The 26,473-nt window shown below is 37.2% G+C and overlaps 1 protein-coding gene across 2 annotated transcripts; it reads left to right on the forward strand.

Annotated features, from left to right (window-relative positions):
• Positions 1-582: 582 nt before the first annotated feature.
• On the forward strand, positions 583-26,145 carry Mios (meiosis regulator for oocyte development). Of its 2 annotated transcripts, NM_001173554.1 has the most exons (12): positions 583-793; positions 3,176-3,234; positions 6,407-7,740; positions 8,014-8,112; positions 12,522-12,776; positions 14,892-15,061; positions 17,038-17,103; positions 18,022-18,180; positions 21,365-21,517; positions 23,046-23,250; positions 24,215-24,344; positions 25,241-26,143. In NM_001173554.1, exons 3-12 carry the CDS (start codon positions 6,447-6,449, stop codon positions 25,335-25,337), a joined length of 2,628 nt encoding a protein of 875 aa, NP_001167025.1. In that variant the 5' UTR covers positions 583-793; positions 3,176-3,234; positions 6,407-6,446; the 3' UTR covers positions 25,338-26,143. The 2 variants fall into 2 exon arrangements, with proteins under 2 accessions (NP_001167025.1, XP_087514105.1); XM_087657979.1 differs by lacking the exon at positions 3,176-3,234 and having other exon boundaries at positions 603-793; positions 25,241-26,145.
• Positions 26,146-26,473: the final 328 nt, after the last annotated feature.

Here is a 26,473-nt window from a genome sequence, read left to right on the forward strand (position 1 = left end):
TTCTCTTCCAATTGTTTCTGTCTTTTACTTTTTCATGACCAACCCATGTTTCTCTTTCTAGTGGTCCTCAAAGAAGTTCTGCTGACGCCCTGACCCACCCTGAGGGAGATGCTCTCCCAGGTAGCTTGAAAAGCCATCACTCTTTTGTCCTGTTTCCTACAAGTGTCTTTTTACTCATTCCTGTATCCCAACACAGTGTGGCCCAACTCAACATGGAGTTCATGACCTCTTTTTGGAATGAAACGTGAGTAGACTAATGATGAGCCCCAAATCCTGAAATTTTTACTAAGTCGCCCATCACTTTTCGGTGGAAATTGAAACGGATCACATATGCCAAAGTGTGTGTAGCACCACGACCACGGTATCTGGTTTCTGAGAAATAATCAAATTCCATGAGCCCAGGGTTAAAAATTGGCTTGCTTGGGTGGGAGGGGTCCCAGAGCAGGGCCCACACTGGGCGGAGCGCTGGCGAGGGAGGCGGGGACTCTAGGCTATGGTCCTGCCCACAAGAAGGCGGCGGAAGGGGCACAAGTCAAGGGCGGAGAACTCAGGAGGAAGGCGGAGTCTCCTCAGGGTGGCCCCGCCCAGGGGCGGTGCCGAGCGAGAGGAAGGCGGGGCTCGCGGCGAGGAGGTCTGCTTCCGAGGCGGCTGAAGAGGTTTGGTAGTGGGCCCAGCGGGTGGCCCGGGTCACCGCCCGCTCTTCGGCGGCCATCTTGCCCGCGCCCGTCTCCCGCGGCGGGGGGGGCGGCGTACAGGCCGGAAACGTCTGTGTGGCGACACGCCACCTCCTCAGGTCAGTGAGTGCGGCCCGGAGCGGGTGTCTGCGTGAGGCCCAGGGCCGCAGTCGCGGCAGCTTCCTCAGAGCCTCGCCGGAGGGTGGCGTTCTGGTCAGTGGGATGGTCACGGCACAGGGCGGCTGGCGGGCCTCGTGTGGAGCCTTCGGGCGTCCCGCGGCCGCGTGGCGACCGCCCTCCGTGCGGCCGCGGCGGGAGTGTGGAGTCGCGTCCCCCGCTGCCGAGCCAGGTGTCTGAACTGTGGGAGTCACGATTCTTGGTTTACCCGGAATAACAACACGATGAGTTCCAGTTGTACCCAATAAAATCCTTGTTAAAGGGCCTGTCACCCCGTGAGCTCTGTTCCCTACCTACACGAATAATGCAAATTCCTTAAGAGGAATGGAGCCTCTCTGCTGAATTGCTCAGCAAATGACTACTCTTGTCGGCTCTTTTGAATAACTATATTTTTACGAAAATATAGATGTGCAATGTCTTTTTTGGAGATGATAGTACTGCAAATTTCCTGAAACTGCTATCGTTTATTTAGCGCGGTAAGAAAGAAGACAAACCCCCAAAGCATATAATTGAAGGTTTTGCTTTATTATAGTGTTTTGAATGTGTGTCCAGTTGCCACGTGGGGTTGAGGTGCCTTATAAGTGAAAAGTACAGAGTGCATTCCCAAGATTTAATAAAAAAATAAAAACCTGGCTAATTTTTTTACATTGGTTGTATATTTTTAACTATTTTTCAATTAGATAGATTAAATTAAAAGACGTTCTAAATTTTATTTGTTACTTTTGAAATGCGCCTGCTAGAGAATTATAGGTGAATTCCTCACTGAATTCCTTTTGGATAGTGTTATGGATGTTCTGGTGGTGAACAGGGACTCTCTGATGGTTTTCATTTGCTCAGGGAAATGAACACTTACTAAACTTGAAGGTGAGGACCTAAATTATTGTCAACTCTTACCTCCATGGTTTTTGCAGTTGTCTCCAGCATCTGAAAGCATTCACTTCCAGGACTGGTTGAAAGAACAGTAGGGACGCCAACATCTGTATGAAGCAGAGGACTCATCATCTTTGATGTTAGAACTTTGTGAGGTTGAAATTACATAGATGGTACCCAAGTAGTAAGGGACTTGTAATGGTCTAAGCTAACAAGTGGCTGAAAGAATTTCTGAGCCCTTACTGTTTGTTTGTTTGTTTGTTTTTTGTTGTTGATTTTGTTTGTTTGCTTGTTTTGTTTTTTGCTCTCCTCCAGATTCATATTATGTATGTTAATAAGCAAGATCTCATTTGTATAGAGTGAGAGATGTCTTAACAGGATGGTTATAGACATACTGGTTTTCTAGGGCCATCTTTGTAATGTGCAGCCCCATGCAGGAGCATAGCACTTAGAATGGCTGCACTGTCGCTTCTTGACATTTTCATTTTGCACTGGGCCCTGCCAATTAGGAAACCGATCTTTTCTTCACCATTGATCTAAGATGGAAATTGACAGATCTGGCACAAAAAACAAACAAACAAAAAACCCAAAACATCTGTTCTTGTGTTCAGTCCCTCACAAAGTGAGAAGGATTTATTAGTTCCTTTCTTACTCAAAAGCTCTATGATTTTGTTGTGTCACTGCCATAATTTTATGAGTGGTAACAGTATTTTACTGGCACAGCGTCAGGAATGCTAACTGGTTCTTCATTGAGCATCATGTAAATCAAACTGTTCAAATTATAGTGTCTTAGTTTCATTTCTGTTGCTGTGATAAAATATTTTGGCAGAAGCACCTTCAAGGAAGAGGTTTGATTTTAGCTTACATTTCCAGGTTACAGTCCATCATTCTACAGAAGTCAACATGAGAGGAACCTGAAGCAGCTAGTCACATCTGTAGTTAGGAGCGGGAATCAATATGTGTACATGCTTCCTACTCAGCCAGCTTTTTCCATTCTCAGACAACTCAGGATCTACTTGCCTACTGGATTGGCACACCCACAATAGGTTGATCTTCCTCTACTTAATATAATCAAGATGGGCCACATGCGGGCCTGATCCACACAATCACTCCTTGAGATTCTCTTGTCAGTTGCTTCTGGATTGTGATAAGTTAGTGATTAAAAGTAACCATCACACACAGCAACCTTATTGTTCTTTGTTTTTGAGACTGAATCTCATGTGTCTGAGGTCGACTCTGACACTTGATCCATTTCCCTCCACCTCCCAAATGCCAGGATCAAGGTGCACACTACCACACCTAGCTTACAGTAACACTTTTCAATTGGATTTTTCTACATGGTTGTTTTGTTTTGTTTTACCATATAATTTGTATCAGGAGTAAGATTGTAGGATGGAATCCTAGGTTAAAGTGTGTTTATATAAGTATTGAGTTTTTCTTTTCTGTTTTTTCAGGGACATAGCAAGCTTCTCAAGACATGGTTAAGAAGCTTCCTTTCTTTGTGAGAATCTAGGTATGGGCCCTATCCCTTACACTTGGCAGTATCTAGTTTTCTTTGCTGTTTTATATGATTTTCTTTCCTTCTTTCTTCCTCGTTTTTCAGTTTTCAACTTTTTTCTATTGTATGTGTCTGTTCTTTAGAATGCAGCTTTGTTAGAACAGGATTTTATCTGCCCCTGTCTATCACTGTATTCCCATAGTTGAGAACAATGCGTAGTGCATACAATGTGCTAAATAAACAGCTACAGGATAAACAGAGTACAATGTATTAGAGAAGTCCACTTTTAGGATGCCTTACTTTTGGGTTTCCCATCTCTAGAACCAACTATAACTGTAAGAGCTTTGTTTTTGGCTTAGAGTCATGTTCCGTTACAAAAAAAAGAAATGTTGATTATTCGAGGGTAGGAAAAAGTGGAAGCATGAAGAAAGCATGAGACTTTGAAATGATAGTGGTGAGAAGTGGTCATGGACCCCTGAACACATAGCTTCATGAGGTAGATCTTAACCACCAACTAATTGGCTAGTTCTGTGCTGTGTGTTAGAAGTACAGTAGCAACAAAAGCTATTTCATCTTTTGTATCAGAAGGCCTAATCTAGTACAAGAGACTCAGCTGCGAGGTTTAAAGAAAGAATACTATTTGATGAGAATATATTTCTAGACAAGAGAACATAAAAGTTGAGGCTCTTAGCCAAAAGTGAGAGGCGTGTCAGCCAGGGAGAACATCATTTGCAAAGGTAAGATGTCTGGAGAAAGGTGTAAATTCAAGGAACTGAAGAGAAAATCAGTGTTGCTAAAACACTACAAGGGTATCCCAGGAGGTCAGAGCAACAGGTAGAGGCTGAAGGTATTATAGATTTGTAAATTAATTGTGTCAACTGCTTGCTTGTTTTATACAATGATTATTCTAGTATGAAGAGATGACTTAGTATAGTGCTTGCTACATACCCATAAAGACATGAATTTGGATCCTCAGAATCTATGTGCAAAACTGGGCATGGTAATGTATACCCATTATTTTAGCACTGAAGAGGCAAAGACATGAGGATCCCTTGGGTTTGCTGGCCAACTAGTATTGCCAGCAAATCAGTGAGCTCCAAATTCAGTAAAGGACTTTGCCTCAAAAAATAAAGTATGTAAATTGAACTTGTTATCTTAAATAATTTGGGAGGAGTAAGGAGGAAGAGTGAATGTTCAAAATACATTGTGTGTATGAACAGCTCAAATAATTGATGAAAATTTACTTGCTAGAAGAAGACATCTAGCATGACTTGGGGCCTATATATACTCACCTGTACACATGAACACAAACCATACATGCTCACACATGCACAAGACAAAGGTTGTTCTGACTTTTAAAGGATCAGAGTAGAAAGATGAATTGATGAGCTAGTATCACAGACTAGAAATTATACGTACCTTGATCTCTTATAATTAGTCTACAGAACCTTGAGAATATGTTTAATGTAGTATCCTAGTCAAGGAGGGAAAGAGGTAAATAGTTTCTGATAAAGGAAAGACATACGACAAAGTGAAAAAGGAAATAAGAAAAGTCAGAAGTGATATTAAGGATATAATTGAAGTGACTGATCCCAGGGTTCAGAAATGTTAAAGAAGAAAATAGAGTCAGTATGAGAATTTCTGAATTTTATTTTCTAATCATCTAAACTATATGGGAACTGGAGAGATGGCTCAGAAGTTATAGCACTCTGCTCCTGCAGAGGACATGAGTTCAGTTTCCAGCTCCCACATCAGGTGACTCACAATAGCCCGTAACTCCATCTCCAGGTGATCCAGCACTGTTTCCTGACCTCTAAAGGTGCTGCATTCATGTGCACAAGTACACAGACATGCACATATGTACATAATTAAAAATAAAAGACTTCTTAAAAGCTAGATAAATATGTTGTCGAGTTTATAAAATTCTATATTAAGAATTCATGCCTAAAAATGTTTGCAAGATCAGGAAGTAAAGCAGTTATGTGACAGTTTAATATTTATTAAAGAATATCTTTATTAGGAAAGTATGTTCATCTCTATACTTGATACTTGTAGTAGATATATGGGGACTGTATGTTCACCTTCTGAAAAATGAAAATAACCACAGTGAGATTTGTAAATGTTTTGTTAATTTTGTGTCTAACCTATTCTTGCCAACCTCTTGGTAGTACTTAATATTTACATCCAACCTTTATTTTTCAAACAAAAAATTTTAAAACTATTCCAGTTTTAGTTAAAGTTTATATAAGCTTATAAAATTGAAAACTAAGAACCTCTAATGGTCCCCTAACTCATTTTCTTAAATGTGTTGCATGTGTACTGCTGATTATAAAGAGATGATTTTTAGATAAAATACAATCAAACACATTTTTATAATATATTTATTTTAATGTACATTAAAATATAATCAATACACTTTACTCATGGTTGCTGAAACTACATATGAGGTTAAAGTTGATTAGCTTTTGAAAAAGAATCAGTTTAAAGAGACTAGTAGCATTATAGGTGGTCCATGAATGAGTAGAATTTGACAAGTACTAATCTAAAAATCCTGTGAAGTTAGAATAAATCTCATATCTCCTTTATATATTCCATTTTTTATTTTGCCTGATTTTTAATGTTGAAAGTCGAAGAAGCCAGCGTTGTAGCATGGTGTTATACCTCAGGTTTATGTTGTCCTTTGTATTTTATCCAGGTAGTTAAATTACTGAGGGAGGGAGTTACTAGTGCTCAGTAGCTCTGTGGTTAGGCATTCCCATATTAGTACAGACAACATTTACCACTGAGAAGTGGTCCACTAAATGCTGCTGCTCTAACCTGTACTTAGTATTGTGAGTCATCCTCCTTTTAAGTTTTCCCCCATCATGGTATGGTACTTATTAATTTACTGATCATAGTGAAGTTATTATAACCCAAGGTTAATTTGAAGGCCCTAGTAACTGTACAATTAGGATAATTCATCATGGGAAATAAAGCCAGCATAGAGTTCTCAGATCCCTACTAGATCACTTTATTGGAGGAAGTGGTTATTCTTCTGTCTGCATTTTTAATCAAAAGAATATCATCCTGAATCTGTATGAGGAGAGAAAAATTACAAACACAGAGAAAAAGAAAGTTCTTGTGTAGAGATTTGAACATAAGGATTGTGGTTTTGTTATTTTAAACCTCGTATTTTTAACACTTTCAGTGAATGGACCTGACTGGACTTTTTAAGCCCATCAATAAACATGAGCGGTACCAAGCCTGATATTTTGTGGGCACCACACCAGGTTGATAGATTCGTTGTATGTGACTCAGAGCTGAGCCTTTATCATGTGGAATCGGCTGTGAATTCAGAACTCAAAGCTGGATCATTACGTTTATCTGAAGACTCTGCAGCTACATTACTGTCAATAAACTCAGATACACCCTATATGAAATGTGTTGCGTGGTATCTCAATTATGATCCTGAGTGTCTCCTAGCAGTTGGACAAGCAAATGGTCGAGTTGTACTTACAAGTCTTGGTCAAGATCATAACTCTAAGTTTAAAGATTTGATAGGAAAAGAATTTGTTCCAAAACATGCTCGACAATGCAATACGCTTGCGTGGAATCCACTGGATAGTAACTGGCTTGCTGCTGGTCTAGACAAACACAGAGCTGACTTTTCAGTTCTGATATGGGATATCTGCAGCAAATATACTCCTGATATTGTTCCCATGGAAAAAGTGAGACTTTCAGCAGGTGAAGCTGAAACAACATTATTAGTAACAAAACCACTGTATGAGTTAGGGCAGAATGATGCTTGTCTATCTCTTTGTTGGCTTCCACGAGACCAGAAGCTTCTTCTTGCTGGCATGCATCGTAACCTAGCCATATTTGATCTTCGGAACACAAGCCAGAAGATGTTTGTAAATACAAAAGCTGTTCAAGGAGTGACAGTGGACCCTTACTTCCATGATCGTGTTGCTTCCTTCTATGAAGGTCAGGTTGCAATATGGGATCTTAGAAAATTTGAGAAGCCAGTTTTGACTTTGACTGAACAACCAAAGCCCTTAACAAAAGTAGCATGGTGTCCAACTAGGACAGGCCTGCTTGCTACTTTAACAAGGGATAGTAATATTATTAGGCTGTATGATATGCAGCACACACCCACTCCCATTGGGGATGAAACTGAGCCCACAATAATTGAAAGAAGTGTGCAACCTTGTGACAATTACATTGCTTCCTTTGCATGGCACCCAACGAGTCAAAATCGAATGATAGTTGTGACTCCCAACCGAACAATGTCTGACTTCACTGTATTTGAAAGGATATCTCTTGCCTGGAGCCCGATTACATCTTTAATGTGGGCTTGTGGTCGCCATTTGTATGAGTGTGCAGAAGAAGAAAGTGATAATACCTTAGAAAAAGATATAGCAACAAAAATGCGCCTTCGGGCTTTATCAAGGTATGGACTTGATACCGAACAGGTATGGAGAAACCACATTTTAGCTGGCAATGAAGACCCACAGCTCAAGTCACTCTGGTATACTCTGCACTATATCCTTTTTGTTAAGTTGGGTAACAGGCAAATTGGGTAGCATGCTAAATGTTTTATATACAAATACAAATTATATAATCTGAAATTCTGTGATAAAATTATTTAAAATTTTCTAAAGTTTTAGTTTGTAGAATAGGGGCAAGAAAAGTGGTCAGTAAAGTGAAACTATCTTATTTGTGTAGATTATATGAATTGGCTTCTAACTAAAGTAATTTTAATTTTGAAATATTTTATTATGCATAATTGCCAGTGTTTCCTATGCATTTAAATACTTATGAAGCAGTATACAGAAGAGATGGATCAAAAATCTCCAGGCAACAAAGGATCATTGGTTTATGCAGGAATTAAATCAATAGTAAAATCATCATTAGGTAAGAAAATTCTATATTTTTAAGTACATTTGTGACTTTTGTACTCTTATTTGATCCCTATTTGATTAAAATTAAGATTATTTAAAATTTAAAAGACTGTGAACAGAAATATCATTTATCCCTTTTGGCTTTCTGATTAGATATTTTAGTGAATTATTAAGTGTATTGAGTGTATTTGTGTCTGGAATGTTTCATGGAAGGAACTTTGATTCTTTGATGTCCATAGATCTTTTAAAAAATCTATTCATTTATGATTCTGTGGTATTTATTTGAAGACCCACTTTAAGAGAGGTGCTTTACAAGTTCACTTATAAGATGCTGCTTGTTGGTTTGAATTTTATCACAGCATCTTGTTTTGTAAAGACTAAAGTAAAAGAATCTTGGCTGAAGATCCCTTTTATTTGCTCTAAATACTTTCATAAGGACTATGATATGATATGAAGTATGGCCTAGCCTGAAGAATGCCTGGAAGTCCTTGCTGAGTAAGTGAAAGAATCAGCCAATGGAAAAAATTAAGATTTAAATTGATAAACTACTTAAAAATTAGAACCCCCTCACCTTCCAAAGAACCTTTAAGGTAGTTGCTTTAAGCACTCGTTCTTCTATTTTTACTAGAATTAATTGTGATGTTATATTGTTTATTATTATTATTAGTTTATTTGTACTCCATCCAGGTTAAAAGTATAATTCACATTATTTGGTAAAAGCCATCGTAGAAATAAGTAGATTTTCTTCATAGGATTTTCTTCATTATGATACAGGTAACAGAATACACAATAACATGGTTTTTGTTGTCGTTTTAGAGTTTGTTTAACACTTCAGTTAAATAGTGGGTTTTCTTTTTGAGGACTTTAAAATTATTTTGATATACAGTGCTGAAAGATAAACAGCTTCAGATCTGTTTCATTTTGGTGTTTTTCCCATTAGAGCTATACCAGAAAGAGTAACCTTTATCAAAAGAAATAACAGAGCAAGTTTAATGAGAAACTGCTTTATTTATTAACAGAAGTAAAAAGGCAGGCATATATATGATCACCATATATAAACTTAAATATACCATGATTTGTGAGTTACAAACCACAGCTACCAAGATTTAAGTACTATGTTGATAAAACTTAGAGTATTGTTCAATGGGATAAGAGTCTAGAGTGGAGGCAGAATATAACCAGAGGGCAGTATATTAGAAATACTGATATTTTATGAGATAGATGAAACTTTTCAGAGTAAGACCAGAAAGGAGAGAATGGTGGTGAGGTAGAAAACACATGGGAATCATATATTTGTGTAGACAAGAGTAAGAAGTCACTTCACACTTTAGATCCAATTAACTGAAACAACTAAACAGCATCACATGAAATCATCAATTATAAATAATTAAAAACATAGGGAGGGTAAAATGGTAACTAGTAGCAGGAGCTAGCCTAGAATGGAGGGAGGGCTGTTGTTGCTTTGGTTTTGGTTTCAGCATAAGACTTAAGCATGTTTAAATGCTGATTGGAAAAACCATGTTCACAGTATTATAGATACAATTCTCTATCGTGTGTATGTGTGAGTGGGTTTGCACATGTAGAGGTCGGAGGACAACTTTCGGGAGTCAGTTCTAGCCATCTACCTTGCAGAAGTTTCTCTGACGGTTTATGAACTTTATACTACCAGGCTATGATGAGTTTCCTCTCTACCGCTCATCTCTCATAGGAGTGCTGGAATCACACATACTTTCTATCTGGCCTTTTATGTGAATTCTAGGGAATGGAACTCAGGGTCATTGGGCCTGTACCTAGAACTTAACTGTTTAAGCCATTTTACCCACACCAATATGTTTAAAGTTGTTAAAGTTGTAATACAATGATACATTTGAAATTCATGGTATCATATTTTTTGAAAATCCTAATTACCCATAGGATAGTTGCCAAGCTAAGAAAGAATCTCTGAACTGCCTGAGTTCAAGTCATCAAATTAAAAATGGTCTGTTTAAAAATAAAAAAAAATTGGGGAATATGTGCCTAGGATGCAGGAAGCTCCAGGTTTAATTCCCAGCACTCCATAAAACTGTGTGTTGGTGAACCCTGTAATTCCAAATCCTGGGAGATGGAGGCAGAATGCTCGGAAGTGTAAGGTCATCTCGGACTACTTGAGAACCTGGCTCAGGGGGAGAAAAGTACTTTTGGTATGAGAGCGTTTGTTGCTCAGTAATAGATTGGTACTTAGCCTGCATGAAGTCTTGAGTTCATGCTCCATATCCAACCTCTCCATCCCCCACCTCACAGAGAAAAACTGGTGGCTAGGGATAAAGCTCAGTGAGAAAACCTGCTAGCATAGCCAAGGCCAGGGCTTGTCTACAGCACCACCAAATAATAATTTCCAATGTAATTAATTTTAAACAACCCACCTTACAATTTCTCCATAAAGCAAAACGATACAGTTTAAAATAAATATGAACATGGAAAGTATTTTAGACTTATCACAAACCACCATCAAGGTGATAATCACACAAGTTATTTAGAAGTATGAGTTTTAGGTATAGTAGAGAGCTTAGACTTACTTTTACTCCTTGTAAGTGTTTAGATTAAGTGATTTTTATTTATATACATAAATGTACATATATAAAGTTTAACTTAAAAGTGAAAACTAAGTTTTAATTCTCTGTTTCTTTGTTTTGAGACAGGATCTTTCTTTCTATGTAGTCATGGCTCTCCTGAAACTCACTATGTAGACTAGGCTGGTCTAGAACTCATAGACATGCATTTGCCTCTGCCTCTCTACTGCTGGGTAAAGGCATGTACTACCACACCTGGCTACTTTTCTCTTTTTAATTTTTGGATCCCTTGACAGATGAATTGTAATCAGTCAGCTTTGGATCCTTTACTGCTTTAATATAGTATAGATTGTTATAGAATCTCATTGTCTCCGTGCGACAGAAGACTAGGCACTGCTCAAAGTGTCACAAAGCTAAAATGAACATTGTAGCTAAACTTTTGCTGTTTCCTTCTAGAGGTAGAGTATTTACTTTTCCAAATTCTAGTGGTTGTTGGTCAAGTTCAGCAACCACAAAATAGGTTGAAGATAAATGTAGGAGATAAAGGAAAATCCTAGGAATGGGAAGGAATTGGATTTGGATGAGATTGGGACGCACATATCCTTGTTAACTGGGGGTGGGGAGGAGTGGAGGTGGCAATCTTAGGGTTTAATGACCAGGGGCTAAGAGACTGAGGGGTCCTTGTGATTGTAGAACTGAGTTATGCCTTTCTTTCTGGTTGGGTGATGGTCAGGCCCCACCCATGGCTTCTAAAAGCTGTTTACAGTTCTTTGCTGTGCTGCCTTCTCACAGATTACCTTATCAATATAGCAACCCTGCCTGCTCTAAGACCACAGAAGATCTCTTTTCTACTGCTTCTCATACTTGTTTACTCTTTAAGGGTTGGCCTGACTAATACAGGCCTAGACCACATATCTCCCTATTGAGTCACTCACAGCCAAGGACCTTAGCTACATCTGTAAAATTCTTTCATCTCTTCTCTGCTGTTGTTAAGAAGCAAATCACAGATTCAGCTTAAAATCCACACAAGGGGATTATTCAAGGATATGGTTTCCAAACTGTTCCCCAAGGACCTTGGGGCCCTACTTTATTCTGTGTACAGTCAGCAGACTGAATTCTAAAAGCTCATCTGTTTGCTATTGATCTAGTTATTTATATAAGTGCCATTGATACGTATAATTGTTGTAAGTTACAAATATAAATTACTAAATAAAGGAAGTTTGCATATGGATACTCAGGTTTCTTATGTCATAATTTAATTTTTTTCTGAAAATAATGTATTTTTGACAATTTGGTCATAAAACTTTCTAGAAGATTTAGGAGTTGGTTGTAGTTGAGAGAATTCATGAACTTCATGTTTGTATGTTTTATCTGTTTGCCCTTTAAGTAGTATCGTAAATGTACTACTTTGCCATTATAACCAGCTCCCATATTTTCAGTGATAATATTGTTATGAAAATGTGAGTTATTTTTCATTTAAAAAGATAATATATAGTTTTCTAACTTAATAGAGTAAGACATAGTCAGGTTATTCCCATTGTATTTTCTCTATTATTTCCCTAGAATCTTATGTTAAGTGTGTCTGCAGGACATAAAGGAAACAAGTGAGTTAGATAACAGAGGGATCTGTCTTAGGTTAAAGGGTTGAAGCAGAGACTCAGATTAGTGCGCCTAAACACTTAGATATAAACAATAGCTTCTTAGTAACTCAACTATAGAGCAAAGCATTTTATTTGTGGTATATTGCTTATTTATGCTATTGTTATGCTGAGAAATTGAATATTCTAATGTTGAAATGTTTCTTTGTAAAGCGTTTCCTAATGTATTTCAAAATAACCATAAACAAAACAATGTAAAACTTTTCTGTTTTTAGGAATGGTAGAAAGCAGCAGACATAATTGGAGTGGCTTGGATAAACAAACTGATATTCAGAACTTAAATGAAGAGAGGATTTTAGCGTTACAGCTTTGTGGGTGGATAAAGAAAGGAACGGATGTAGATGTGGGGCCATTTTTGAACTCCCTTGTACAAGAAGGAGAATGGGAAAGAGCTGCTGCCGTGGCTTTGTTCAACTTGGATATTCGGCGAGCAATCCAAATCCTGAATGAAGGGGCATCTTCAGAAAAAGGTATTAGGGTATGTTCTGAGAATTGGCAGTTCATAGAGTTCTCTCAAGAAAGGATGTGGGCAATTTTTAATTTTCTAATTAACATCTTTTTTATTCAAAGGGGAAGTATATAGAGCTGAACAGTAAACACTAGCCATTTATATATGTCTTGGAATAGGTCAGGAAAAACACATGCTTCTTAAATGACTAAGAAGTTTTATAGCATGCATTTCTTTGTTTTCCTTTTAAAGACAGATCATATGCATTAAGGAATGATTAATGGAACTGCTTCATTTATAAGCACTCTTACTACAAACGGCTGAATATATTCTAGTGTGTACTTTCTCTTTTGGTATGAAATTAAATGATGTTTTTGCGTAGACCAGAAAGATGCTTATGAAAAGCATATTTTGATCTGGAAAAATATTTCTTATTGAGTCCAATTAAAGCGTGTTCTTTGTTACAGAGGGGGGTGATGATAAAATTTCTTTGAGAATTTGCCAGAGGATCCTTAGGGAAACAAATTGGTCAAAACCAAAGAATTTTGGTTGGTTGGTTTGTTCATTTCAGTCTAGATTTTCAGGTGTAGTTCACTTACATTCCTAAAGGGTATATTGCTATTTATATTTAATACATGTAGAAAATTATTTCTGAGTGCTTAGAGTACTGAATTCTTACTTGTTCTGGCCAACTTTTAACCTATTCTAGTTCATTCTAGTTTTATTCTATTCTAAAAAAAACATAAAATTGACTGTAATATATTTAGTTTCATTCTAAAGTTAAAAAAGTTAATGCTTTGCCCTGAGCGTCTTTGCTTGTGCTTCAGGGAAAGCCTCTGTACTTGACAGTTTGAGAGGTATGTAGTGCCATTAAAAAAGAAGAACATATATGAGACTGTGGGATCAGCATGCAGCACCCTCTACCCCCAGAGGGATTCTATTTCTAATTTAATTTTGCTGCAACCTGAAAGAATACTTTCTTATCATGTATACCTGGAAAGTTTGGTATTTGTATGCTTTCAGTTTAAAAGATTTTCAAACTTTATAGTAGACTAGGCATTTTTGTAAAAGTGAATAATAAGGCTATTAAGAACAGAAAGTGGGAGTATTGTTTTAATTAGAAATGGAAGAATGGTTAGAATCAAGAGCCATAAGAAAAGTGTAAGAAAGGCTGTGTTTCAGAGAGCATAGCTTTCTCCTGTGGAGTGAAGCTTAGAAGGCCATGCAGAACTGAAGAGCTGGTTGACAGCTTCATAGCAGCACTGTCCACCCGGAACAACTGTTTAAAAAAGTCATTGGTGGGCTGGAGAGATGGCTCAGTGGTTAAGAGCACCGACTGCTCTTCCAGAGGTCCTGAGTTCAATTCCCAGCAACCACATGGTGGCTCACAACCATCCGTAATGGGATCTGATGTCCCTCCCCTTCTGGTGTGTCTGAAGACAGCTACAGTGTACTCATACACAAAATAAATAAATAAATCTTTAAAAAAAAAAAGTCATTGGTAAGGAATGCTTTGTGTGAACGTGTCTACATGCAGTTTTGTGACAATTCTGATAGCTCTTTTTGGCCTAGAAGTTTTTCTAAGTATATTAAAATAAAAATACCAAAATACTGTTTTTTCCTCCAGTTGACTCTTTGTACATCAGGATATCATTAGAAGTAGGAAAAAAGAAACCTTTGCAATTATGATCATGTGGTAAAGTAGCATTACTTTCAATACTCTGCATAGCATGATGACCTTCCTGGTACCGCTGGCAGGGATTTTAGTGAGGTGGTGTCACTGTTTCCATTTCTATACCAGGTAATTGTACAACAGCATAAGAAACTGCTGGACCAAGAACTTGAAAGTTAACCATTTCTCGCTGCTGTGGAAGTAGTTCAGTAGAGCATGCCAGTGGGATTCTGAGTTCAGTCTCCAGTACTGTGGGGGAAAGTACTTAACTGCACAGTCTTTTCATGCATGTGTATATGAGTTGTTTTTAAGAATGTATTTTTTCTTTGTACTCAACCAAATTTAACAGTTTTAATTTTTTATGCAAATTCACCCTTTGGTCACTGTTGAGGATTTAAGAACTATGGGGAAGGGGGCTCTTAAGCTTCTGTTAACTTTGACTAGCTGTGTACTCTTAACCTGCAGGAGATCTGAATCTCAATGTGGTGGCAATGGCTTTATCAGGGTATACGGACGAGAAGAACTCCCTGTGGAGGGAGATGTGCAGCACACTACGCTTGCAGCTCAACAACCCCTATCTGTGTGTCATGTTTGCATTTCTGACAAGTGAAGCAGGGGCCTATGACGGAGTTTTGGTGAGTTAGTTTGTTTCCCCAGATCCTCCTTTAAATTAATAGGGTTGCTTTTTTATAGTTTTGTTAATACAGTACTAAAACTGTTTCACGCTTTACCGAAAAACAACTGTAAACACATAACATGTATTTACTGTTTTAATACTGTGTGCGTGCCTGCATGCGAGGACAGCTGATGTTCACTCAGTTAGTTTTGGCTAAGGTGTCTTTACATCTTAAATAGACAGTCATTTTGAGACAAGTCCTGTTTGGAAAACCATGTAATCATGCTAATTATACTAATCTGTATTTTATTCAGTTTTTCAGGTCTCTTTGTTTCTTTCCTGATTTAGTCACTATATAAACATGTCACATGTCCCTTGTCATAACTGAGGAAAGAATGAAGTGAGGTTTCCCTATCCATTTCAGTTGTTAACTTAAAACATTAAAGCCACTTTGCTTTGTACTGTTTGTCATCTTTCCAGTAATGAAAAGAACTTTCTTTATTAAGGTTTATAAGACGTATATTGTTTCAGTGGTTGTCATTCTATAAGATCTGTAAAAGCATATATTTTATTGATTTATCATAAACTTATTACTACATTTGTTAAACAGAAGATTTTAATTGTTGTGTTTGAGCTAACAGTAAACTTTCAGCATGAGCTAGAGAGTGATAGAGTCGAAAAGGAAATGAACTGATTGCTTAATGTTTAAATATTACATTTCTGTATTTAATTAGTGACCTATAATAAGATCCCTTCTCTTATCCCCACAGCGAGAGCTGAGAAGGAAATTCATATATCCAAACTTTTTAAGAATGTATTTAATTTAATGTCTACGTAATTTTATTTTTTTATATTTTACCATAAGTACATACATACTGACTTTAGAAGTCAGAAAAGGCTCAAGTCTTTATTCTGCCACAGTGTTTAACCTTAGCTATTCAGTTAACTTTTAGGGCTCTAGTTTTCTCAGATATAAAATGGACCCAATTTTTTGATAAACCCATTTGTTTTTGTAGCACATGCAACTGAGTCGAAGAGCTTACTCACTTCTTAAAGATAGAGTTTCATTTTATAATTGAGGAACGGTAATGAGTATCAATGAAAAGAATATTAGATTTTAAGAAGGAAAACTCCTTCAAAGAAAGACTTTGATAGAAAGCCATCTTTTTGCTACCTATAAATTAATTTTTTCTTAATGCAAAATTTGTTGGAACTTTCTAAATTTATAGTAACATTATCAAAGTAAATTTTCAAATAATGTTGATGAATAAAATGCTACCTCTAATTATCCTATTGCAAACCACTCAGATAGCAGTATGAGACAGGGTGTCAGTTTACAAGTCTTAGGTTTTGCATTAAGAGTTATAGGTAGGCTTTTAAAAGGTAGGTTTATTTTTCTTTTATGTGTATGCACATTTTGCCTGGATGTATGTCTGCTCCATATGTTAGTATTGTCTAAGGAGACCAGCCAGATGTAAGCATTGGATCCCTGGGAATTGGAGTTGCAGGTGTTTGTGAGCCACCATGTGGGTGCTGGGGAATCAAACCGGGATCCTCTGGAAGAGTACCCGGTGTTCTTAACCACTGAGTCATCTTTGTAACCCCAAGTTATTAATATTTTAAATCTGTACTGGTATACCCAGGTCATAGATTTTTCTAGGTTTGGTGACTAATTTTTATGTAGCTGTTTCTAAAATTAATTGCTTTGAGAGAAATTACATGACATCTAGTTATAGTTTATGTTAGTGTTAGAAAACGGCCTGCTTTTTTACATCTATATAACTGAATTAGGTAGGTCTGTTTGAAAGATAAATCTTTACTGTTCAGGACAATGACCTTTGTACTGTGTTTCCTAATGATAACATCAGAAAGGCTTCTTTGGCAATTGATTTTTTTCAGCATCTGATCAGTACCTTTGTAATACATTTGAAAATAAACTTATAAATAAATGGCATGTATAATTATCTCCTCCTCTCCCCCCTCCCCGCCCCTCAGTATGAAAACAAAGTTGCTGTACGGGACAGAGTGGCATTTGCTTGTAAATTCCTTGGTGATGCTCAGGTGAGAACTGATTCAAATCTATATTTGAGATGATTAATGTTTACTATGAATTATTCTTAAGAAACTAATCTTTACATGTAATTATGTGCCTATAAGATTTCTATATAAAATCTAAGAAGGCAGTTATTATATTGAAATTATAAATAGGCATGTAATAACTAAATTTGTTTTAGAATGTTGAGTTGATGTTTTAGTTTATTTTTGCATTTTGAAGAAAACTCAGCAGATACAAATTTTAAACTCAGGTTTTAGTAATGTGATACACAGGAACCGTTTTCAGTATATTCACACTTACCTGCTGCCTCTGAGGGTAGTGAGGATGGAATGCACACAGATGGCTAGCGGTGCTGTAAATAGTGACAGGTGATAGGGAAATGTGGAGGAATGCAGGCTGGAGTTTGCATGGGATGAAGTGAGACTGTGGAAAGGAAATAGTTTTTATTGATGATTATAAACATATAGTTCTGATTCTGTGATACTGTTATATACTACCATAATAGACAAGAACTTGCTGAAAAGAGGACATTTCTCTCATTAGCCACCTATAAACATAGGAAATGTCCTACAGTTTTTTAAGTGATTGTGGGAACTAGGGAGATAGCACTGTCATTAAGGTGCTCACTGTGCAAGTTCAAGGCACCTGAATTGAATCCCCTAGAGCCCGTGAAAAACCTGAGTACAGCATTGTGTACTTGTCCTAGGGCACACATGCCACACAAAACTAAATTGATTGTGGATAGATACTATATTGAAACTTGAAATTGATGTAGACTTCTCAGCACATATTAGAGTTTGGCAAGGGTTTCTGACCTAAAATCATTTCCATCAAGAATAAAATTGTTCTAAATATAGTAATTCTCAGCTATAAAATATGTAGTGAAACAGATTGTATCAGAACAATCACTATGAATTTTTCAGTTAAATAAATACATTGAAAAGCTGACCAATGAAATGAAAGAGGCTGGGAATTTGGAAGGCATCTTGCTGACCGGCCTCACTAAAGATGGAGTGGACCTGATGGAGAGTTATGTGGACAGAACTGGAGATGTCCAAACAGCAAGCTACTGCATGTTACAGGTTAGTGTGGGGTGACACTGGCTTCAAAAAACCCGGCCTCATTCCACATGATCCGTGTTTCCTCACTAAAGGCCATATGCTCCCCCCTACACATGGATTTTGAGTTTGCACTTTGACTGCATCGTTCTGTTGACAGTGTGTTTCATCTTACTGGCCCTAATCACCTCATTAGCTTATCCAGGTTTTTCTTGTAGTCCGAAATACCGGTCTTGGCTGTGTCTGAGTTCATGGAAAGCTCAGGTGGAGGCAGAGAAACTTCTCTCTAAGGGCTCATATCCGAGTCTAACCCAGCTTCCATAAAGGACTCCCTGGCCTGATCTGAACAGTGGTTTTGGTTTCATTTGAATGGAAGAAGAGAAGTTATACTTGAGTTCTTTTACTCCCCAGTGTCCATTTTATTACCAGCAGAGTAATTTGAATAACTAGTTCATCAACATTTTTTTCATTGCTTTACCTGTTCAGTGGTTAAACCAGATTCCAGGAAAAGGTTACTTAATACTTTACTTTTGTGTGAGAACATAAATCCATCCAGTGTGTCACTGCTATGACACATAGTTGGCCTCCAGCTGGTCTTAGCCTTTTTTGTTAGGAGTGCCTCACTCCTTGGTGCCTTAGTCCTTTTGTATGAAAGCCTGCTTTATGTTGATGAACAAACTGAAATGTGTTTACCCCACTCCCTTTCTCTGTGCTTTCCTGTGAACTTACGTAATGCTAGCTCAAAATGCAGTCTGCTTATATAAGGTATCAAGCCACCACTTGTGAGAAAGGGTTTGCCTCCATACAATTTTCTCATTGGGATGAGTTTTTGTCTCTAAAATCAACTGCTGATATATGGCTACAGAGTGCAGATGGGTTGGTAAGAGCACAATTTGTAAAATGTTGTTAAAATGCAGACAGTACGTAAAGTGAGTGACCTTTTAAAAAGTCTAGTATGATAATGGCTTTATTTTAGTTGGGATGCTTTTTTTTTCCTTGTATGTGGCCAAGGTTAACTCCACCATCATGCTGTTTTCATTTTGTTTGTCCTCTTTCCTTTTGTTCCTTTGTTCCCCCACCTTATTTTGTATCAGTTTTTTATTTCATCTTAATTCTTTATTGTCATTTAGCTGTATCCTTTTTACTGGTTTTTGCCAAAGCTGGTGCTTTGTCTCACAGTGTGCATCCTGAACTCCTCAGAATCACATTCCCCTCAGACTGCATTTCAGACCCGGCATGCTGTAATGCCTGTCTTTTTCCTACCACACATCCAGCACTGAATTTTCTCACACTTTGCATTTCACAGGTGTTTTAACAGTGCAATTTCATTGGTGCACCTTTTCTTTGTGCAGAGATCACATATTTTAATCTATATAGAGTCTAAGCCCCAAAGTACATTGTTACTTTTGCTTTAGGCAATGATTTGTCTGTTCTATAAATTAGAAGATTACAGACTTTTTATTTAATTAGTGTTCCTGGTGTCTGTTCTTCCTGTGGATCGGAGCTTAATCTTATTTCATCACCTTGTTTATTCTCTAGCATTTCTTGTAATACAGGTGACTGTCCTGGCTTTTTAACAGAAGCATCTAGTTTATCTTAGTTTTTCCTGCAGCACTTTAAAGAAGTGCTTCATCTTCTTCTGCCTCCTTTGATTCTGTTGAGAAATCAGCTCTCTTCCTTGTTTCCTGTATGTGGTGTTTTACCTTACCATGGATTTCTTTCAAGAAGCCCCCTTTCTCAGAAAAAAATGACACCTTTGTACCCAGTTACAGTTCTTTTGCATCATGTGTACTGGTTGCTGAGCTTCTTGGCTCTCTCAATTAACATTTTTCATCAGGTTTGGGGTGGTTTGTATATTATTTCTGTGTATCGTTCTCTTTTCCATACTTGCTCCTTTTTTCCTTCATTTTATTCTGCATATAGTAAATAAGTTTTACTCAGAGCTTAGGGTTCTGTTCATTTTCTTTCTTCTTTTTATTATTTACTTTCCTCTCTTCAGTTGGACAATTTCTTTTCTTCTCCTTTTGTTTTGCTTTGAGACAGGGTTTCATTGTTAACCCTGGCTGGCCCAGGATTGGCTTTGCAGGCCAGGCTGGGATCACAGACTGTGCCTCTGAGTGCTGAGTGACTTGGAATGCTTCCATGCCAGCTTCAGTTAGACAGTTAATGCTGGTTTGTTTATTTGTTCTCTCTACACTGGCTTTGGCCATTAAACTAGCCAGGGAATTTTTTTCTCCCACGTCCAAAAGTACTTTTAAAATTAGTTATTTAAGTTAACATACAAAGTAATGGACTTCTCTGTGGTAACTGCATAATTTGTTTTAATTTATGCATTGTTCTAAATCATCCCCCTTTGTTGCATTTTTTTCTGATCTGTTCTTTCTAGTATTGAGGCAATTCCTAATTTCAGTTATTTTCCATTTCAAACATAGAATGTCAGCTTTGTTATAGATTACATTTCTCAGGTTAGATTCTTTATTTACTCACTAGTTGAAGGGGTTATTTTCCATGAGTCTGTAATATTTTTCTTTGAGCTTATTTCTTTGAATGTGCTACATCCTGAATTAAAGATTTTGACTGCCGACTCTGACACTAAAACCGTTTTAGAGATATTCTTACTGTCTAGAATTGATGTTCTGATGAGAACTGTAAACTTAAGGAAAACCAATGCTTGCTTCGTACTAGTGCCTATGTGCACTTCACATTTAAAGTACTCAAAAGCAGCATTTCACTACCAGATTTGAAGCCAGGCTCAGTATTGGTTTAAATGTTATTAAGTAGTTTTGATGTACAATTTGGATACATTATAAGCAGAGATTTTGAATCCATAAGTTTTAGTACTTAGAACAAAAGGTTTTCTCATCACGATTAACTACATTATCAATAAAAGTGGGTTAACTACATTATCAATAAAAGTGGATTAACTACATTATCAATAAAAGTGGATCATTTGCTGCTTGCTCCTTAAACTCAAAAGAGATTTTGCTTCCTGGTCAAGTATTTATACAATGTGCATGCTTATATCTCTAGTGAGGCCCAGTTAAAGATGTATTCACCAGGTTTTCATTGATTTATTCAGATCCTCATTAGGATAGAAGTTTGTGAAGTCTATTACTTCTGAGTTATTCAGACTCACATTTTACCCGGAATTCTCTGATTTAAACCAGGACATTTCAAATATTTGAAATACTTTGTGTTTTCTTTTTAGGGTTCACCTTTAGATGTTCTGAAAGACGAAAGGGTTCAATATTGGATTGAGAATTACAGAAATTTATTAGATGCCTGGAGGTTTTGGCACAAACGGGCTGAATTTGATATTCATAGGAGTAAATTGGATCCCAGTTCCAAGCCTTTAGCACAGGTAAGTTGATTGTTCTAAGAGAATCAACTTTTAACATGTGAGCACCAGATTAATTACTATCACCCTACTTTATGTCTGTCGTCTTTGTCTATCCCAGACTTCACTTTGTTCTTATTTTTTCCTGATTTTTTTAATTCCTATTTTTTAACAGCTGAACTTTACTTGAGGTTAAAAAAAAAAAAAAAAGGATAGTAGGCCTAGATGATGTTAGGAAACCCTAACTCCTAGGGCTGTCTGAAATTCATCAGTGTCTGCCAGACTTTCAGAATCTTAACTGTCCGTAGTCCCATCTGCATATTGCTTTTATGTATTATTTATATTCAGTAGAGCAGAATTTGGAGATTTAAAAAGTAGAATAAGTAAAAACATATGTCTGTGTCTGTGCATGAAATTTTATTATGAGATCAATTATCACATAAGGTACATGATATAACATCACATGCTTCAGATTTAAATACTTGGTTGTCTTCACTCTGAGCACTGGATGGTGCTATTTTAATTTGTAGGAAGCAGAAAATGTTTGTTATTGCTGGAGTAGGTGTTTTAACAAGATAATATAGTATTGTGCCATATGTGAGGAGTCTGTCGAAGAGCTGAGGAGTTCTCATAAAACCCAGTGAGCTCCTTCTGTGGCAGTTTTCACTCTCATCAACTTTTTCCAAACTTTTAAGGCACTATTGCAGGAACCTCAGTTCCTTTTCATCTTAGAAAGGCCATGATGGATGGGGGAGGAGGGATGTTTTTTGTTTTGTCCTCAGAATGGATCCTGGGGTCTTGCACACTAAGCAGTTAATCTCATACTGAGCTACATCCCCAGCCCTTTCTTTTCTTTTTCCGTTTGGGCTACAATTGCATATATTACTTGGCTGGCCTTGAACTTCTGATCCCTCTGCCTCAGCTACCTTGAGTAGGAAGCTCAGCTCAGTGTTGCCTTTATAAGATTTTGTTCAGAAGATGGTCACTGAACTGATTGCTAGCGGTGCATTAGTTTCCTTTTTGTTGCTGTGAGCAAACACTTAATAAGAAGCAGCTTAAGGGATAGCAGTTCTGGGGAAGTTCATGGTGGGGAAAGCATGGGAGAAAGACCACTTTGGGTCCACAGTCCGCAAGTGAGGCCAGGCTAAGAAACCTGAAGGACCTCACCAAATGACCCACTTTCTCTAGCTGGCCACTATATCAAGACCTATTTCCAGCTTTGGACCAAGTGTTCACAACCATTTCACGTTAAACCACAACTGGAGTATTTTGTAGTGGCCTTGCTTGCATTCCAATATCCTTGATAATTATAAAACATTGGGGTCTAATGTTTCTAGTAATTCACAATTATCAATGGTATTAGAAAGAATGTAATTCAGTAAAGGTAACAGGAAATACTAAATAATGTAACTTCTACATGGAGACATGAACTGAGAGCTAGTCACTGGATCATTTTGCAGTGTAAAGTAAAATTTTAAAACCTTTTATCAGTATCAGACTTTATAATTACATTATAGTTCACACTAAATTGCTCTTTTCATTTGCTTTATAGGTGTTTGTGAGTTGTAATTTTTGTGGCAAATCAATCTCCTACAGCTGTTCCTCTGTGCCTCATCAGGGCAGAGGGTTTAGTCAGTATGGTGTGAGTGGCTCACCAACAAAATCCAAAGTCACAAGCTGCCCTGGCTGTCGAAAACCCCTTCCTCGATGTGCACTTTGCCTCATTAATATGGGAACACCTGTTTCTAGCTGTCCTGGTATGACAATTGCACAAAATATTTCTCTGAACTCATTTTTCCTACATGTTGCAAGTAAAATATATATTAGTTAATGTCTGTATTATTCTTCTTGAAAGTTTTATTAAATTTAGTCTATTCATTAAAAATACACATTTATATTTATGATAACTTAAGTAATCTCATAGATACTGGCTAACTTAAAGTTGATGATTAAAGCTTAAATATGAGTGATTTTTCTAACTATGCCATTCTCATGGCTCCTACTGGTATTTCAGATTTGATATTTAAAATTCATTATGCTCCCAGCTATTAACAAAACCTTGTATCCATAAAGATACTTTGATAGTGTCTGAGAACATTCATTTCCTTTCTTATTTCATCCTCACTTCTAATATATAAACTATTGGCCCAGAAACCAGACCGATGGACTTCTTAGCTATAGTCTCTCTTCTGTTATTTTGACAGTTATGTAATAAATAGATGTGGGTTTTGTTGTTTGTTGAGAGAAGTCTCATTATGTAGAACAGGCAAGCTTGTGTAAATGAGAATTACCTGTCCTGTTGGTGTTTAGTAAAACTCACTTGAAACCTGAGTCTACATTTCTTTTTGGAAAGATCTTTAGTTTAAAGTTTTTCAGTTCAGATAGTTCCTTAGTGAGTCTGGATAAGGTATAGTTTCCCATTTTTGCTGATCATTAAAAATATAGTAAACTGGGTGTCATAACACTACATCCCAACACTAGAGACAGAGGCAGGGGGATTTTGCAGGACAGCTAAAGATTCATAGTGAGACCATGTCCTGCAAAAACAAAAGAAAACTATAGGGTCATGTATGTAAACTGTTATTCAGCATTAGATCTTAACATTGACATTCTTATTGCAGTATGGTGTATGACTCATATTTTAACGCGGTTTCAGAGCTGTCCTTTAAGGCACTTAAACTGCCGCAGTGTGGCTGATGGTGATCATGTTGTTTCCCATAGGTGGATCCAAATCAGATGAAAAAGTGGACTTGAGCAAGGACAAAAAGTTAGCTCAGTTTAACAATTGGTTTACCTGGTGTCACAATTGTCGGCATGGTGGGCATGCCGGACATATGCTAAGTTGGTTCAGGTAAGCAGTTCTTTCTTTCCTTGATAATTTTATATTACAAGACATAGAACAGTCAATCTTTTAAATAGTTTAGGCTCTTGGTATCATTGTCTTGTGTCTAGTTAAAGATGAAATGTTTTTACTCAGTGGCTTATTTGACTTAATAAAGGTAGTAGCAATGGTTCCATCATTACCTTATATAATGTTTAACTTTTAAAGTAATAACTCTGCCAGGGGTGCAGTGGTGTCTGCCTTTAATTCCAACACATGGGGGCAGAAGCAGGTGCATCCTTGTGAGATGAGGTCAAGGACAGCCTGACAATAGCAGATTCCTGACTAGCCAGAGCTACATGCTGAGAACTTGCCTCAGGTTTTTATACTTATATATGAAACCCTTTGACAGGATTAAACTTATTTTACCCTACTGGGGGACAGGCTGTTTAGTGTTTTACATCTCACAATTTGTCATATAAATTATGAATGTATTGTATACATACATATGCACGTGCACACACACCAATCTACTGCATTAATTCTTTGGTATGAATAGCTCTTGGAATGGAGATTCTCAAGATAAACTTACCATTGAGTGTGAGCAGTGCCATCTTCATTAACATCACACTCACATGAGCCTTGTCTCAACTGCGCTAGTCTGAGCTCTTACTATTTCCCCATCACCTAGGAACTGTGAGCAAGCCATTTTGGTCTATTAGTGTATAGACTAAAACTGTTTGTTTTCTAGTAACTTTCTCTTAAAAGTTCACCTTGGCGATTGCTTTTAGTTTGATGCTCTTAATGCACTTTTTACTGTGGGTTTTAATTCCTATACTTAACCCAGTGGCATCTTGAAAATTGGTATATAGATATATTTGTGTGTGTATAGCTTGGATTCCTAACTGTTACTTCACCTTTTTCAGGGACCATGCAGAGTGTCCTGTATCTGCATGCACGTGTAAATGTATGCAGTTGGATACAACAGGAAATCTGGTGCCAGCAGAGACTCTTCAGCCATGAAATGTTACATCTGAAGAGAAACCTTCAAGTGTGGAGTCTTTAATAGATGTCCTTCATAGTTCAAAAAAATACCTCAGAACAAGTCACTCATGAGTTTCCTATAATGGGGAAATAAATCATTCTATCAGTTTAGCAATTTGATATTTTGAGTGATTTTGACGAACTTCTCAGAGGCAAACGCGCTGCTGATATGAACATCAGAGCATGAATATTGGTGCTGTTCAGTAGGGTAAAGTTTATTTGAAAGAACTTTCTAGGCTTTTGTCAAAATTATGTGTACAGATGGTTTTAGAATAAAAACAGACCTTGTGCCTGTATCTTCACTCTGGAATTGATAACTTTTGATAAAAATCTGTACATGTTTAAAGCCAAATGCCAATTCAGTGGTTCATCTATCAATGTAAACTTATTCATGCTTAAATATGCTTTCAGAGAAAATGTGAATTTTTACATTGAGAATTAGCTCCTGACCCACACTGGAGAATACATGCACATGTGCTTATGTGTACACACATATTTAACGAATCTTCAACCTCATACATTTGTATTTTAATATAAAAGATTTTGACATAGATCATTCTTGTCTTCCTCAAAAATCCAAGTTAGGAGCAGGCTGGTGAGATGGTTCAGCATATAAGAAGGGGGCTGGCTGCCACCCCAGAAGACCTAAGTGCAGTCAGTCCTTGGGACCCATGTGTTGGAAGCAGTGATTCAGCTGACCCCCAGAAGTGTGCTGCAGCATGGGGCAGGCAGATACGCACGCATGCGCATTAGAAAATAAAGAATAATAAAACAATTTAAAACCATATACTTTGAAACTTATTTTCCTTTTGAAAGAGAAAAATGTGTAAAATTTCAGGAAAACATAATGATAACTTTTTCAGTTTTAATTTTTTCTTTACAATGTTCTCATTTGTCTCCGGATATCATCTTAACCATTCTCACCACCACCAGGTACTTCTGACTACGAAGTCTATGCAAGATCATAAGTAGGACACCATTTGATGGTGCTGTCAGACCCCTTCCAGGTTTTGGCATTTCTTTTTCCAAGGTAGACTACATGATGTTGGGCAAAACAAGGGCATTCTTGGAGTCTACTTTAGATATAAGTTGCTAAAAGTGTGTGTATTGGGGCC

Source organism: Rattus norvegicus, chromosome 4 (assembly GCF_021556685.1).
Source record: "Rattus norvegicus strain SHRSP/BbbUtx chromosome 4, alternate assembly SHRSP_T2T, whole genome shotgun sequence".
NCBI lineage: Eukaryota > Metazoa > Chordata > Mammalia > Rodentia > Muridae > Rattus > Rattus norvegicus.

Coding starts and splice junctions, on each gene's coding strand:
- Mios (NM_001173554.1), top strand. CDS start 6,447: ATGAGCGGTACCAAGCCTGATATTTTGTGGGCACCACACCAGGTTGAT. Junction 18,181..21,364: donor CAAGCTACTGCATGTTACAG/GTTAGTGTGGGG, acceptor TTTTCTTTTTAG/GGTTCACCTTTAGATGTTCT. Junction 23,251..24,214: donor ACCTGTTTCTAGCTGTCCTG/GTATGACAATTG, acceptor TGTTTCCCATAG/GTGGATCCAAATCAGATGAA.